At 41.8% G+C, this 16864-nt stretch overlaps 1 protein-coding gene across 3 annotated transcripts in view; it reads right to left on the bottom strand.

Moving 5' to 3' along the window:
* Snx12 (sorting nexin 12) overlaps positions 1-15152 on the bottom strand; it is a 127407-nt gene extending 112255 nt beyond the window's left edge. Inside the window, exons 1-5 of one of the 3 annotated variants that reach the window (XM_021153543.3) lie at positions 14866-15152; positions 8049-8144; positions 6953-7077; positions 6327-6417; positions 4548-6227 (exon numbers count right to left, since the gene is read on the bottom strand). In XM_021153543.3, coding sequence (XP_021009202.1) covers positions 6204-6227; positions 6327-6417; positions 6953-7077; positions 8049-8144; positions 14866-15030 — 501 coding nt within the window. In that variant the 5' untranslated portion in view covers positions 15031-15152 and the 3' untranslated portion in view covers positions 4548-6203. Of the gene's footprint in view, positions 1-4547; positions 6228-6326; positions 6418-6952; positions 7078-8048; positions 8145-14865 lie in introns of those variants that run through there. The other 2 variants (XM_021153542.2, XM_085838098.1) reach the window with 2 other exon arrangements.
* Between the last annotated feature and the right edge of the window lie 1712 nt (positions 15153-16864).

Below are 16864 nucleotides of genomic sequence, written 5' to 3'. Positions count from 1 at the left end.
TCGCCCAGCTGGGAAACTTCTTGTAGGGAAACATGAATTTCCTCATTTGAGGGGAGCTGCAGATACAGTTATTTGATATTATTAGGGTTCTAAACTACACCCTTATAAAGAAAGTAATTTAGCCAGCTTGGTGGCCCACACCTTTAAACCAAGCACGTGGGAAGTAGGTGGATCTCAGTGAGTTCCAGGCTAGCTAGGGATACAAAGAGAAACTCTATTTCAAAAACGGGGAGTGGGAGAGAACAGTAATTTAGCCGTAGTTATCAAAGTACAAACTGCACACACTCTTCGAGTCAGCAATTCCTTCTCTCTGTACCACAAAACTACTTAGACACAGGATTAAGATTAAATGCAGTATTTATAACAGTGAATGATTAGAGGCAAGTTTCCATCAATAGGTGAATTGTTAAACTGTAGTAAAACTATACTATTGAATGCTATCCCATTATTTTTCTTTTCATTTTCTAAATGAGGTAAATGTCCACATATAAATGCAAAAAGAAATATGTAATACATTGCATAATATATTAATTTACATAATAGTAAAACAATGTTGTATTTTTAAAACAATGTGTGTGTGTGTGTGTGTGTGTGTGTGTGAATGTTCCTACACATACATGAAGTCAGAGGAAGACAGAAGGGAGCTCTAGGATACACCAGTTTTAGAGAATGCACAAGGAAAGAAAAATCTTTTACAACTCTACGAATGTATTCCTTTGTTAAGACCTATGGTTTCCTTAACATTTTTTTTAAAGATTTATTTATACTGTGTTTCTATTTGCCGTTGTGAGTATACTGCACCATGTGAATTCGTGACAAGGGAGGCCAGAAGAGGATCCCTGGGACTGGGGTTACAGATGGTTGTAAACTGACAATGGATGCTGGACTTAAACCAGGGACCTCTGGAAGAGCAGCCATGCTCTTACTACTGAGCCATCTCTCCAGCCTAAAGATTTATTTCTTTTCTTTCATGTGAATACTTTGCCTATCTATGCCTGGTGTCCATGGAGGTCAGAAAAAGGCATCAGATGCACTGGAGATGCCATCTCTCTATCTATTCCTCTTCTGATTTTTTATCTATGTCTAACTGACAGTTCCTGTTAACAATCTTAACCTTTTACCTTCAGTTTTTCCAGGTAAAGGAATTTTTGTTTTGTTTTGTTTTGTTTTGAGACAAGATTTCTCTGTGTAGCCCTGGCTGTCCTGGAACTCACTCTGTAGACCAGGCCGGCCTCGAACTCAGAAATCTGCCTGCCTCTGCCTCCCGAGTGCTGGGATTAAAGGCGTGTACCACCACTGCCCGGCCAGGTAAAGGAATTTATAATCTACATACAAGCATGTGAAAACACTGGAGAAGAGCAAGGTATCATGGCATACACTAGTAAATGGGAGCACTCAGTAGCCTAAGCCAGAGAATATTCAACAGTCTGAGTTTGAGGCTAGCTGGGATTAGAGTAAGACAATCAAAAACAGACAAATAAATACATACGGCTACCCTATAAACCACTTATTTAAAAGAGCCCCCAAAGGGTTAAAAGAATTCTTTTGTGATATTGATAATTACTCCTATTTGTAGTTTTATGTAAGTATCCAGAAAAAACACCACAGATAAAAATACATAGACAGACCACATGCGCGTGTGTGCGCACACACACACACACACAGAGAAAGAGAGAGAGAGAGAGAGAGAGAGAGAAAAGAAGAAGAAGAAGAAGAAGAAGAAGAAGAAGAAGAAGAAGAAGAAGAAGAAGAAGAAGAAAAGAAATATAAATCTAAAAATAAAATTAAGAAGGCAAACTGTTGTATAGACAAGGAAAAAAAGAAAAGATAACTGGTGGGTGGTCAGAAAGGGAGAAGCAGAAAACCACCAGCTAAATGATTCATAAGAGTTTATAAGTCAAAAGTAATCTTGAGGTTGGGCATGGTGACTTATTCCTACAATTCCAACATTCAGAAGACTAAAGCAGGAGGATCCCCCATGAGTTTGAGGCTAGCCTAGGTAAATAGTAAGTTCTAGAGTTCTAAGTCACTTTGAGGTACAGGGTGAGACCCTGCCTAAAAAATCAAATTAAATAAAAAAGCCAGGCATAGCAGCCCAGTATTTAAAGCCAGCATTTGAGAGTAGAAGTAGAAGATCAGGGGATACTCAACTACATAGCAAACTCAAGAGCAGTCTCAGCTACCTGACCCATCTCAACAAAAGCTTACTTACTATCATGTATAATTGGAGGAAAAAGCACCTAACCTTTAGACTACAATTAAAGTAGTACTCAGTTTCAACCCTCATGTGACGACTCTGGAGAAAGCTCACAATTATAAAGATAAAGGGGTTCAAAAACCAAATAAGGGGAAATTAGAATGTTTCTTGTGCCTAAGAGAGTATCAGAAGTGACTGAACAGCGCTCAAGGACATGAAGAAATACCCAGTGCAGTGAGCAGCTGGTCGAACTTCCACAGCAGGTGACTTGGTTTAAATTCTTACAGCAAGTATTTCAACACAGAAGTGTCTCACCTAGGCGACGTACCATACAAAAACTCATGCGAAGCCTGTTGGTCACCTCTCCCACCTTTACTAGCTGAACCCTCATTTCCAATAGGTCAAAGGGTAGGTAAGGCATCTTTGGAATGTGAAGATGTCGACTTCTTTTAGGTCTAGTTTTGTATAAAATTTGTTGTTAGCCTCTGCCTCCTAGATAAGGTTCAATCTCTCTGGGCTAATGGATAGAAGAGGGGGGATTCATTAGTAGCAAGCACTCAAATATGTGTATAATTTTGAATTCCTTGTTTAAAAAAAAAAAAAAAAACTATGCCTTGCCTCAGTATAGATAGGTAAGAGGACTTGGGTTTAAAGTTCTTATTGGACCTAAAGGCTGTGTGGTTTGATTGTTTGCTTGTTTGTTTTGAGGGTTTTTTTTTTTGGTTGTTTTCTTTGTTTATTTTTTTGAGACAGGGTTTCTCTGTGTATCCCTGGTTGTCCTGGAACTCACTCTGTAGACTAAGCTGGCCTCAAACTCAGAAATCCCTGCCTCTGCCTCCCAAGTGCTGGGAGTAAAGGCGTGCGCCACCACTGCCCAGCAGGGCTGTGTTTTAAATGGCCCATTTCCCTCCAACAAGAGTGAATTGAACTTGGTGGATATTAAAGTTAATAAATAAAAGGAAATCACCCATACATTCATAACATCCAGAAGGCAGAGACAGGACAATCACGAATTTGGAGCTTCCCTGAGCAAGTTCCAGGCCAGCATGGGCTACGAAAGTGAAACCTTGTCTCAAACAAAAGAGTAAGGGAGAAGGGGGAATAAGTAGATATGCCTTCCCCTCTGCTTTCTCTCTTTTTGTCTTGTATAGAAAGCTCTTGACTTTCTGTGAGAAATACAACATACTCACTCATCTTACTTGTACTCTGACTCCCCTACCCTACACCTAAGGGAGCTGAGTACTGTCTATCTAAAATAAGAATGGTACTTTATTTTATAACCAATTTTTCTAGTTATTCTCCAGTTCCTTCTGTAATACTGCTGCTGCACACAAAGGCTGGATCTCTTGATCACTCCTTTCCTTTATCTCACAGAAACACTTAGTCTTCCTACCCTCTCAGATATCTTCACTCAACTCATTCTCTAATGATCAAAAATCCTTTAACCTCTTTAATTCAGCTGGCTCTTCTATTTAAAACCACTTATCACTCTTAAGTCTCTGTAATGTCCTCATCTTTTGAACATTTTCTATGCCATTGTTTTCATATTTCGATACCACTGTTCCATTTTAAATTAAATTAAAAGTAGGTTTTCTAGGAGGATGAGGTCCCATATTGATCAGGTTGACTTCAAATTAATCATGTAATGAAGGCTGGCCTTGAACTCCTGATCCTCCTGGGGTTACAAACAGTGCTATCATGTCCAGCTCTAAAACTATCTTTAATTTGCCAAATGACAAGATTCCTACCTCCCTCATTCCAACCATTCAAGGAACCTACCCTGTTCGTGACCATATTAGTCAGATGAAAATACCCATCAGAACTTCTCAGGATTTCACCCACCTTTCTGTCTGCATCAAATCTTTTTGAAAAACAATACAATGAAGCATCATCAAATGAGGCAAAAGGGCAATGAAAGAAATTGTTGATGATATATGGATGTATCAGCGGATGGGTCTATATGTATATGTTTATGTACACATTGCATATGCATATATAAACACAGGTAATATAAATACATTCAAGTCAAACATAAGAATTCCACAAACATAAGGATTCCACAAACATAAGAATCAAATTTGCTAAATCTGCCCTAAACCACAGGTATTATATGGCTACTTCCTGGAAGGAGATGTATTATCTATGTGACAAAGTCAGTTGCAAGTTACAAGAAACCATAGGTAAACTACTATAAACAGTCTAGATTCTGCTTTTCTGTAATGTAATATAAACTCAAAGCTTACTCATCACCCCAGGACAATGGCCATGTTAGATGAGTTCTACACAATACCCAGCATGTACTCAGCACTAGGAAATAATACATTTACAACTTAAGGAGAAAAACGGAGGCTTGCTTCACAGTGGTTTAATATGAACAGAGTTGAATATGACATTGTCTGACAGAAGAATGAACAATTTGCTGAATAAAAGCCCCAAGTCAGGATATATACACAGAAGAAATGGGGCCTCAGAGTCTCAGCACTTGTGAACAATGAAAGGAGAAATCTTTAAAAAAAAAAATCTGTAACAGAGGATACAAATCAAAAGGCAGCAAGGACACCGACACTGGCGAGGTGGGAAAGGGGCTACTCAGCTACCAGCATGGGCTCAGCAGCTAGAGAGCTAATCTATCTCAAGGATCTTCAACACTGAGGTGGGTTCCAAGTCCCCTGTCAAAATCTAACCCTGATCTCTCTGACCAGGGTCACACCAGACTCAGCAATCCTTTTCCCCAAGGACCTATAGAAAAAACACAAATCCTTCCATGACAGGGAGTCTAAGCCAAGAGTCCCAACTTACAACTGGTACCAGAGTTAACTTGTTCTCATCCCACCACTTGGACAGACAGCAGGTCCCAGCAAACAAACCACCACCTCCCAAACAACAGCGTAGGGCATTTGCCAGCCTCAAGAAGCGACTTTAGCCTCTAAGATTTGGGAAAATCTACACCTAGCTGCTAGCCTATTTCAATTTCTGGGGACAACACTGGAGTTCAACAGGAAACAAGTCCAGGCAGCTCAATAAGCCTGTGAGCAAGCTGGGGAAGGCAGCAGCAGACAACTCTTGCTCCTGAGCCCCATTCAACAGCTCAAAAGTGCTTAGGAGAAACGAGAAAGTGGTGTGTGTGTGTGTGTGTGTGTGTGTGTGTGTGCACATGCTTCTGCCCTTGGGGCAGCACGAAATGACATGGGAAAGGAGGAATGAATGGAAGGAGGAAAGTGATGTTGCTCTTCCTTACCATCAAGAGGAACCTAAATCATGACCCCCTCCCACCATTCAGAAAGTCACCTGGCAGTGATAAGTTGCTCTTGTCCCTCAAAACCCACAAAGCTAACCCACAAAGGAACAAGGGCTTGAGGAGAGAGAACTGCTGGCCCATACTGACTCATTAGCTAGTGAGCAAAATATAGACAGCCAGAGTAGGGAGCCATAAAAGGATAGGGGCTAGGCAATAGGAGCACCCTACTACCCTATGGCTTTTTTTGACTTTGCAGTAACCATGACGATGGGCCCAGAAAACCCATACATCCTGCTCTACACATTGAACTGCTTAAACTCTAGGATTGCTGCCATGAAAAACAACAGGGGAGAGGAAAAACAAACAAACAAAAAACTGCTGAGAAAACTGGGAGTAGGCCTAGAAAAAAATAAGTTTTGGGTTTCTACCACCTTCCCCAAAAAGAAAATTTTTCATGCAGGTAGGAAAAGCAGGGATTCTCCCTATTCAGTGTTCCTGGTTAAACCTAAGAATAAGAAAAAGGCCCTAGACTTGCAGCATAAGTAATATATCCCAGTGCCTCACCAGCACAACCCCCCTCCCCCCAAATTAGCCTTCTGGTATAGTTAAAATGCCCAAGAAATTGCCTTCCAGTCCAATCCCTCCCCCACCCCAACCCCAAGCAAAGAACATCTGCCTGTGGTTTCCCACCTCTCTTCAGAGAAGAGATACTAGCAGAGCGCCCACACGGTGTAGTCTGGTACCAAGGGCACAATGCAGGACGGTCTATCAAGCCAGGGGATGGGTAGCCAACTTCAGATCAAAAAGAGAGAGAGGCTTAGTGTAAAAACCAATGTCATTTCAGCAGGAAAAGTAGAGGGCAAGTGGTGAGAGGGACTCCTACTGGCGCACCTTCCCAGGGACGTAGTTCCTATCAATTGCCTCCTCCTGCAGGAACATGTGTAGACAGCGTTCATTCTGAGCCAGTGGGTGCCCAGCAATTCTATAAAGAGACCAGAGTGGTTATCAGTAGTATCTAGGATCAGAGAGATTTGGCAGGGGAATAGGAATGTGAAGAGGGGAGAAAGGTTTGAGCCTCTAGAGGACAACAGTAGGGTATGGCCTAAACTGTAAGAAAGAAGGGAAATGGAACAGAAGGACAAGGTAGGGAAATTCCTAGTTAAAAGGGTTAACATGCATTATACTCTCAGGCCTTGGCATACAGGATCTGAATTCACAGGAATGGAGTTTTACCATCTCCAGTTTGCCCACTATATCATATTACCATTACAAAAGGACAAAGTAGACAAAAAAAAATATAAGAACATCATGATGGGCTGGGAGTATAATAGTTTAGAGGTAGAGTGCTTGACTAGCACATGCAAGGCTGTGGAGTCAATCCCCGGCAAAAAGGGAAAGAACCAAGTATGGAATGAAGGAGGACAGGGAGGAGAGAGAAAAATGGGGAAGGGAGGGTGTTAAAGAAACATTTCATAATGGCAAAAGCAGTATGCAAAGCAGCCAAGAATTTGGCTTACTTGTTAATAAACTGTTCGAGGCCTTGCCTCCTTTCTTCAATGAAAGACTCCTCAAAGATCCCTTCATCTCCTCGGAAAGGGAGCTGCCGCTTCAAGGCTTTCCCAGGCAGTGGTGGTACTACGATCTGCAGTCAAATAGCAGCCCAGTTGGAGAGGGCAAGAAAGAAGAAAGCAAATGAGATGGTAAAATGTCTTCTCCCTCTTCCTCCATCCCTCCTTCCTTCTTTCCCTCCCTCCTTCCCTGTTTTCCTCCCTCCCTTTCCATAGCTTCAAACTGTCTAAGTAGCCAAGGATGCCCTTAAACTTCTGATCCTTCTGCCTCCACCTGCTAAGTAAAGGGTATTTCTCAGCTCTTTTATGCTTGGGATCTACAATGCCCCAGGTCCAGCTAAGATCTTAGAACAGTAAGCATGGCTCATATGAATCCAACTTGATTTCTGTGGAAGGACAGAGTTACTATCTCAATGAAGGAAATAAACTTCAAGTACTCTTCACTTTCTTTAATAATCCTGTACCATCCAAGCATTTAGCTTTTCTTGATACAGCTTTGCACTTATAGATGCTTACTAACTTTACAAAAAAAACCCAAAATAATAGTTGAAAATATTGTTCATGGGGCTGAGGAGAGGGCTCATCTGGTAAAAGCATTGGCTGCACACGCATGAGAACTTGAATGTGGACTCCAGGACACAAACAAAAGTCCAGCTGGGAGTGGAAGGCAGAGACAGGAGAATCACTAGAGATTGCTGGCCCAGCTCCAGATTCAGTGAGAAACCCTGTCTAGAAGGTATGAAGCAGAGAGATAGAGCAGGCAGGATACATAACCTGCTCTTCTGGCCTGTGTGTGACCTCACACCATATAATACATGCACACGCAAGCGCGCACACACACACACACTTTTATAAATAATAAGTCCTAAACTTATCTCTTTCAAGTTTCAAAGGGTATCCCCCCAGAACCAGTATATTGGGAATGAGTCCATAAGAATGTGTTCCCCCTTATTACCCAATTCAAGATTTTTACAGGCTGTGATCTTACACCCAAACCTATAGAGATCTCCTCCTCCAATGGTACTAATTAGGAGATGAGCTGTACCTTACTATCTCGCTCCAGTTCATTTTTCAGCCACTCAAAGTCACTATAGCGTCGCCGTACACAGGATTCTTTCAGCTTGAAGATGGGTAGGTTTGTCTACAGGGAAGGAAGAATGAAAAGAAGCCAAGTGCTGTGGCATGTAATTTTAACACTTAGGAGGCTGAGTCAGGAGGATCAGCAGTCAGTGTAGGGCCAACCTATACCATCTAGGGAATTCCAGATCAGCTGGGCCTACATGGTGAGACCCTATCTCAAATGTAAAAAAAAAAAAAAACAAACTGAAAACAGGCAATAAGTTCTGTTCAACCTGTGGGGATCATCTGTCAGAAACAGTAGTTCCTATGGGACTAAGGATATCTCTCAGTGGAAGAGGACTTCCCTAGTCTGTATAAACACCTGGCTTTGACTCCCAGCAAAAAAGAAAAAGTGCTCCTATAGACTACATAGCTAAAATTCTTCCAAAACACTACCAGGTGAATATTAACCCTCACCATACCCAATCATATCACAATTGGGGATCAGAAGTCCCTTGCTGGGGCTACTCAGTAGTAGAGCACTTACCAACATGCTCAAGGCTCTTGGTTCCTCCCCACAAATGCACAAATAAAATCTTTTGCTACTTAAAATTTATCTTACAGAGAAGACTCTCAGTCGTGTTATAATGTACGTTATAGTGGTAAATCACGAATTATTTGGGCTCAGATTGGTTTCCCACCCCCACTTCAGACCCATGCATGTTTTGTCTCAAAGTGTCCTCCAAGGCCCCCCCCCCCCCGTTTAGGGTTGTGCTCCCCTTCCCTACCTCTGTGATATGGAAGAAAAAGAATAACAAAACACCCCAACAGTAAAAACAGTCATTGAGAACTAGAAGGTAAATTATTTCCAACAGATGTGTATCCTGATATAATAATGCCTGCAGTTACAGAGACAAAGTTTGGAGCTAAGAAGATAGATGGACTATCCAGAGACTACCCCACCCAGGGATCCATCCCATAATCAGCCACCAAACCCAGACACTATTGCATATGCCAGCAAGATTTTTCTGAAGGGACCCTGTTATAGCTGTCTCGTATGAGGCTATGACAGTGCCTGGCAATCACAGAAGTGGATGCTCACAGTCAGCTATTGGATGGAACACAGGGCCCCCAATGGAGGAGCTAGAGAAAGTACCCAAGGAGCTGAAGGGGTCTGCAACCCTATAGGTGGAACAACAATATGAACTAACCAGTACCCCACCAGAGCTTGTGTCTCTAGCTGCATATGTAGCAGAAAATGGCCTAGTCGGCCATCACTGGGAAGAGAGGTCCCTTGGTATTGCAAACTTTATATGCCCCAGTACAGGGGAACGCCAGGGCCAAGAAGTGGGAGTGGGTGGGTAGGGGAGCAGGAAGGAAGGGAACTTTTGGGATAGCATTTGAAATGTATATAAAGAAAATATATAATATATATATATACATATATATATATGTATATATATATATATATATATATATATATATATATGTGTATGTATAAAACAAAATGCCTGCAGTGGGAAAGAAAAGCTAAAGTTCAGCCATGGGAAGAAAGCTCAATCAGGAACTCCAGCTAACTGCCTACCTTCCCTAGCTGTTTTCTACTGGAGGTTATGGATCCCTGACTTGAGGTTACCTTTCTGTTGCTATTTGTTCTTTTACTTGGAAGCCTCCTCTGAAAGAACATTCTGCTCTGTCTGAGACTGTCTGTCTGGCGAACTCCAGCTGGCTTCCTGAAAGGCACTTCCCCAGTCAAGTTCTGCTGGATATGTTGAGTGCCTGACTTGACAATGTTTTGCTATCTGTCCTTTGCTATTTATTATTTTACTCTGGCTTGCCATATACTGAAACTTACTCATTCAAAATCAATAGTATGGTTATTGCAGATCATTCTCTAGACCTCTAAGACATTCTACCTTTGCCTTCCTATTCCAAACTTTTCTTTTCTATTCTATACATCCTAGTTCAATGCAAACGTCATTCAGAAAATCTTTCCTGATAATAGCAGCCGGGTACATTGTGGTCTACCTCCCCTCTGATCCCTTCTGCATTTATATTTTTCTTGAGACCTTGTCTCTATCCTAAGCTGGCTTCAAACTCCCTATGTAGCTGAGGATACCTTTGAACATTTTGTCTTCTTGCCTCCTTATGAAATTACAGTAGTGTACTATTACACCCAGTTCATGAAGTACTGGGAGTCAAGCCCCAGAGCTTTATACATGCTAGGTAAGTATTTAGCAAATACAGCCACTTTCCCATTTATAAGGGTTTTGTTATGTAGCAGAGGATGACCTTGAACTCAATCCTTTCACCTCTACAGTTTATAAAGTGTCACATCACTAGGTTTTCTTTATTCATCCTGTTTGTTGTCTTATGTGACTAAATTATGATCTTAAGATCAACATTTTACTATAATGCTACATGTCAGTATTTTCACCTGTTTCACCCTTTAAGCATTTCCATTGGATGTTTTTATTTTAAAGGATGCTATACTGTCAGCACATTTTGTGTGTTATTTTCTTTTCAAGAATGTCATCATTTCTCAAATAAATAAACCCAGATTCACGATAAAAAAAAAAATCAACCACCTGACTATGTGAGGTGGTGGTGTATCCCTTTAATCCCAGAACATGAGAGGCAGAAGTGGGCAGATCTCTGTGAGTTTGAGGCCAAGCCACTACACAGAGTTCTAGACCAGCCAGAACAGTATAGTTGACATACTACTGTCATAAAAAAAAAAAATCAACAACCATGACAAGTTTTGCTTCTCCCAAAATATAAATTATCAATATTCAATTACTAAATAGAAACCCTATATATCTAGTTACCCCTTTCCTAAAACCTGCAGAATGAACAGCCACTATAAAAGTTGGTTCTCTGTAACATAATCATTCCTACATCTTAATCACTAAGATGACTCCTCAGGCTCTGGTGGAAAGAGGACCTTATAACAAAAGCCCAAATCTTCGTTCCCGTCTACAAATTCTAAATGAAAATGGTCAAATACATCTATTAATCTAGACTATATTTCTTCCCAGCCAATTCAAAGCAATATGTAAATAGAAAAAAAAGAAAGAAAGAAAAAAAATGAAACTACCTCTTTCTTCTCTACACGATTGCCTCTTGGCAAGAAAGGAGTATCTTGGAGTGCTGGTAGAGCCTCACATGATCCTTACTATATCAACTCTTACAGTCCCCAAGTCTTGAAATCTCCTCCTCAGCCAAATAACAGACCATTGTCATTAGCTCCAACTTTACCCAAAATCTTTAAGGTCCAAGAAATATCAATGGTTGAAAAAAGTCTAATATAAATACATTTTGTCATTTAAACAATTCTTAAAATGGAGAGGGAGAATCAGGCTTTCTTTAGGATGTGGCCCACTGTATGTCCACAATGCTGCAGTGAATGGTCCCATACCTGAAGTATATGAGCAAAACAAATTGGACTGGATGCTTTTGCTTTGTTTTTAAAGAAGACTCAAAGTTGAAGAGATAGGGAGGTAGAGATGGATCAGAAAGGAATTAGGGGGGAATGTAGGTATGAATATGGTCATGATACATTGTATGAAATTCTCAAAGAACAAAAGCATTTTTAAAAAAGGAATAAACAAGTGATCAAACATGATGACTAAGACCTGTAATGCCAGTACTTGAGAAGTAGAAATCGGAGGATCAGTAACTGAAAGTCACTCTCAGCTACACAGTGAGTTTTAGGACAACCTAGGCTACACAAAACTTAGAAAGGAACAAAAGAAAAGAAAAAATAAGAAACTGGAGGCTGATCAGAAGAATGGGCAAGTAACGGTGACAACTAAGTTTGATTCCTACAAAACCACATGATAGGAAAGAACCAAGTCCTTCAAGTTGTCCTCTGACGTGCTCTGTAAACCTTCCTCTGGACACAAAATGAATACAAATGTAATTTCAAAAAACGTGAAGAGGCTGGAGAGATGACTCAGTGCTTGAGAGCACTTACAGAGGACCATGGTTCAATTCCCAGCACCCACATGGCAGCTCACCACTATCTCTAACTCCAGTTCCAGGATGTATATGATTCAAACACATGTTTGAGCAAAACACTAAATAGATATAAGACAAATAAACCTTTTTTAAGTTTTTGATTTTAAAAAGAAACTGGAAACTTTCTTGAAAGGAAAGCCTCTGGTAATGCCATTTAGAGACTGTTCATACAGTATACTAACTGAATTTTATACTATGTGCATGTATTAACTGTTATTAACTGTTTAAAATTCATCCATTATAGAAAAATTTATCAGAATCCCCTAAGAGGAAAAAAGACATTTAGGATCATAGGATTATAGATTTGCACTAGTATTTACTAAAGATATTGTGTTCCCTAAACAGTAGAAACATAACTAGTGAAAATAAAGTAAAAGGAGAAAGAAAACACAAAATTCAAGTCCACATTGAAATGTCCATATGTACAATGACGTGAGGCCATCATTGCACCTCTCCAGACTCCTCAGGCAGGTAGGATCCATTCCTGAATAAAATTAAAGAGAATAGCTTCATCAATATTTATTAAAAGGAGCTGAAGGGGTAGGATCAATGAGGAGTATGTGTCCAGCATGCATGAAGCCTGAATTAAATTTCCAGGATCAGAAAAATAAATACAAATGACAAATGATTTTAGTACCTTTCTAAACACTAGAGTTCAATAAAACAGCCAAAGCCTCCAATCAACTCAAACCCACAGAATAAAGAAGCACCAAGAACTCCATCAATATTATATAACTGGAACTGTGGAAGAGACTGAGGAAAATGCTGAGGATACGGGGGTGACGCACACCTTTAGTCCCAGCACTTGGAAATCAGGTGCAGGTGGATCTGAGTTCCAGGAAAGCCTAATCTACAGAGTGAGTTCCAGGACAGCCAGAGCTACACAGAGAAACCCTGTCTCAAAGCAAAACAAAGTCTCAGTGTACATTTTGCATACTAAGTTTTGCAACTAAAGTTTTAACAAAGTCATGGAAAGAACATGGACTTTGGAGTCAGAGAGTTGGTTTCAAATCCAGACGTCTTATACATTACACGTACTTGGGGAAATTACAGAAACTGCATGCTTTCCTGATTTCTGTTTTTGAAAAAAGGTATACAAAAAAATAAAACCTAGGTGGGCAAAGTGACACATGCCTTTAATCCTAGCATGTGGGAGGCAGAGGCTGGTGGACTTCTGAGTTTGAGGCCAGCCTGGTCTACAAAGCAAGTTCTAGGACAGCCAGGGCTACACAGAGAAACTTGGTATCAGAAAAAAAAAATTTTTTTTAAAGAAACTAAAACCAAGTTTGGGGCTTGGCCCATAGTAGGGACTAGTTGGATGGTCTCTGTTATCAGAATTCCTAGAGAACTATTTCCTTACTAATCCCTAAGGTTCTTATGCACCTAGACAAGGTGAACAGAACCCTAGAGGCACTCTTTACACTGAACAAGTTAGACTTAGGGTCCCTTGAGTAGTCAAGCCTCCCTCCATGATCACCTCTCTTCTCTCAGTTTGAAGAAGGTAAATCCCATCCTTCTCGAAAGAGAACATTTCAAATAGTCTAGCCTCCATAAAACAGTTGTGCCTCATGCTGTGATCACTTTCTGCCCCCTCTCAATTTAGAGGGTGCCATTGCTCCGTAAGATTGTCAGGCACAGGCAGAACAAACATTCTTAATTCAATTCATCTTTAAAAAAAAATGAGAACTTCATATGACTCATAGATCTTCAAAGCTATTCAAAAGGGATACTGTTCGAAAAGAATATCCTGGATCTCTAACCTGAGAAGAAAACACAAGTAAAAAAGAAAAAAATGGTTCTTAAATTTTTTTAAACTGTACCATTTCAACTGGGCAAAAAAAAAAAAATACCTGTGAACCATGTACTCTATCTTGCACTGTGGACTAAGCACTGTGGACTAAAAGAATAAAGTCCCCTGGGGTGCAGACTAGAAGAAGCCATTCCTGGAGCCCTTCTGAAATGTCATGTATTAAAGTAACTACAGATTAGGGGAAGACAAGGCAAATGCTGCCTTTCTCAAAAACCCTAAGTGAGCGCCAATAAAACCTGAAGTCACCATTCTGGATACTTCACATCTAAAGGCTCAGCAGAGGATGGGAGCAGCAGCTGACAATCCCCCAATCCCAGTGCAGGGCCGGGTTTCACGTGAGACATGACATTGTGGTACCTAAGAAACTTAAGCATAAAACAGTTCTCTCTTGCAGATGTCAATCTTACACAAGTCAGCAAAGCATTCTGTCTCCAAATTGCTTTTCCACTGCTCCCATAAGCCCACTGTCTCCCTTTCCTTCACTCACTCTTGCCTTAAACTAAAGGTTTTGCTTAACTCCATCATCCCAGAGAAATCTTATTAGGAAGAAGCTGAGCCCTCCTGCCCTCCCCCCTTTGGAATGGCTTCCCATAACCTAGTTTAGTTATAGAACCCAGCGATACATCGCCTTGGCTTTCCATCCCCCAGCCTTCTTCCATCCTCCCCTCCCGTCCTGTCAATCATGTTCTAGTCTACTTGAATTCCTCCCTAATCTTTGTCCATCGTCCACACCCTGTCCAGCCATGCCTCACTTCTTCCTTGTGAGTACTTGTTTTCCTTCATCCCCGCCCCAAGTCCCCTCTGGACTTTTCTGTACCCTCGGGCCACAGCTGAGTCTGCAGCCTCCTCTCCAAACCTTCCAAGCCCTAACCCTCACATGACCCCTCCAAGGCGGCCCGCCGTTAGTCGTCCCCATGCCCCCTCCCCTCCCGCTCCGTCCTCCCTCAGCTGTCTCCCTCACCCCGTGACTCACCCGCATGCGAACCTCATAGGTGGTGAAGCGCGCGCGGCCCACGCCCACCGTCTGTGGATTAAAGATGTCTATCTCCAGGAAGTTACTAGGCGGCCCGTAAGCGTCGGTCAGGTCTTGGGGCTTCGAGTTAAGGCGCCTAGTGTCAGCCACTGCCGTGTCCGACATCTTTCCGAAGAAGAGCCCGGTACCGGCGAAGGGGGTGGGGGACAGAGGCCTGAGGCAAGAGCGCGCACAGCCCCTCCCGCTTGCAAAATAACCAGCCAACCCCCAGACGGCGGCGGCGCGCACGCGCGCACGCATGCGCGCACGCACACACCGCCCGAGCCTCGGGCCCTTCACTCTGAATAGTTGCCATGCTGACTAGGGCTGGTACTCTCTGATGCAAGCGTCATTCAGACTTCCGGGTGGTACTGGTAGCAGCCCCGGAACCTGCATCTCCAATACTCACTGCCCCAGTAGTTTGAGAAGCACCACACGCATGCTCCTCCAATCTGTGTCCCTCAACCCAAGAAATTGGCTCATCCCGTGCATCAATCAAGCAGTGGGCACTGCCCCACAAGCTATTATCCTAAGGTGATAGGCCGAAACCCCAGGTCCTTAAGTCCGGATTTTCTATGAAAATAGAATGGTTTCTGGAAGGTGGGGTTCCAACAATAATAGAAAAACGTAGACTGCAGCCTTACTACTTGTGCCACTGATAGTTTCAATTCAAGCTACACTCAAGTGGACATTCAGTAAGCAATACATTGTGGTGCCCGGGAATCAGTAAACACGAATTGGGTAAACAATAAAGATTTCATGTTCTCCCTTTTCAGGAATAGTGGGTGTATCTTCATGCCCCATATGTTGCTACATAACAACTAATTCCAGGCGTATTCATTTCTTAACAAATTTCAGGATCTTTACTTCATAACTTCTGTCTAGATGCTGCAGAACCAGCACTTGGCTATGCTCTGAGCTTGTTTGCAACCTCTCATGAAGGTATGTGTCTACATGAGAACATCTACAGAAGAACATATTTACATACGTGTAAAATGTATTTGCACATGTTATGTACATACTAAGACAAAGTCTTACATTTATCCTAACTGTCCAGGCTTCCTTTGAACTTGTGGCAGTGCTCCTGCCAAGCCCTCAGGGTTTCAGTGTCACCATGGCCAGCTAGGAATTTTTGTGGTTCTTATGTAGTTTTGAGACACTGTCTCATGAACCCCAGGCTGCTTTCAAACTTGCTTTATAGCAGAGAATGACCTTGAAATCGGACCCTTCGGCCTGTCTCTCCCAAATGCTGTTTTGTGCAGTGCTATGGATCAAATCCAGGCTCTACAAAATCAGCTATATCTGTAGTACTTAAACATACATTTTTTTGGGGGGTGGGGGTTCGAAACAGGGTTTCTCTGTGTAGCCCTGGCTGTCCTGGAACTCACTTTGTAGACCAGGCTGGCCTCGAACTCAGAAATCCGCCTGCCTCTGCCTCCTGAGTGCTGGGATTAAAGGCGTGCGCCACCACGCCCGGCTAAACATACATTTTTAAAAACTGATTTATACATATCCCTTCATTTTGTAAATTATTTATTATCATTTTAACTTTTAAATAAGTATTTTTGATGTGTCTGCATATTTTGCCTGCGGGTGTGTCCATGCACCAAGTGCATGAAGTGCCTTAGGAGGCCAAAAGAGGATGTCAGATCCTCTGGAACTGGAGTTACAGATGGTTGTGGGAACCATTTGGGTGCTGGGACTTGAAGCTGGGTCTTCTGCAAGACAGCCAGTGCTCCTAAGCACCGAGCCATCTCTCCAGCCCTGCATGTCCCTTATTAAGGGGTAAACAGGTGGCAATTTTAGGTCCTCTTTCCTCCTCCCATCACCTAACCTCCTCTCCTACAAAAATAACCTCATATTACTGATGACTGGAGTCTTTCAACAAAGCACAAGGACTTATAATAATTAATTAAATTAATTTAATATAACTGATATCAACAAACTACTTCCATGCCAA

The sequence above is a fragment of the Mus caroli genome, unplaced genomic scaffold, assembly GCF_978045245.1.
Source record: "Mus caroli unplaced genomic scaffold, Mus_caroli_1 scaffold_5, whole genome shotgun sequence".
NCBI classification, from domain to species: domain Eukaryota; kingdom Metazoa; phylum Chordata; class Mammalia; order Rodentia; family Muridae; genus Mus; species Mus caroli.
This window is presented reverse-complemented; position numbering and strand designations above follow the sequence as displayed.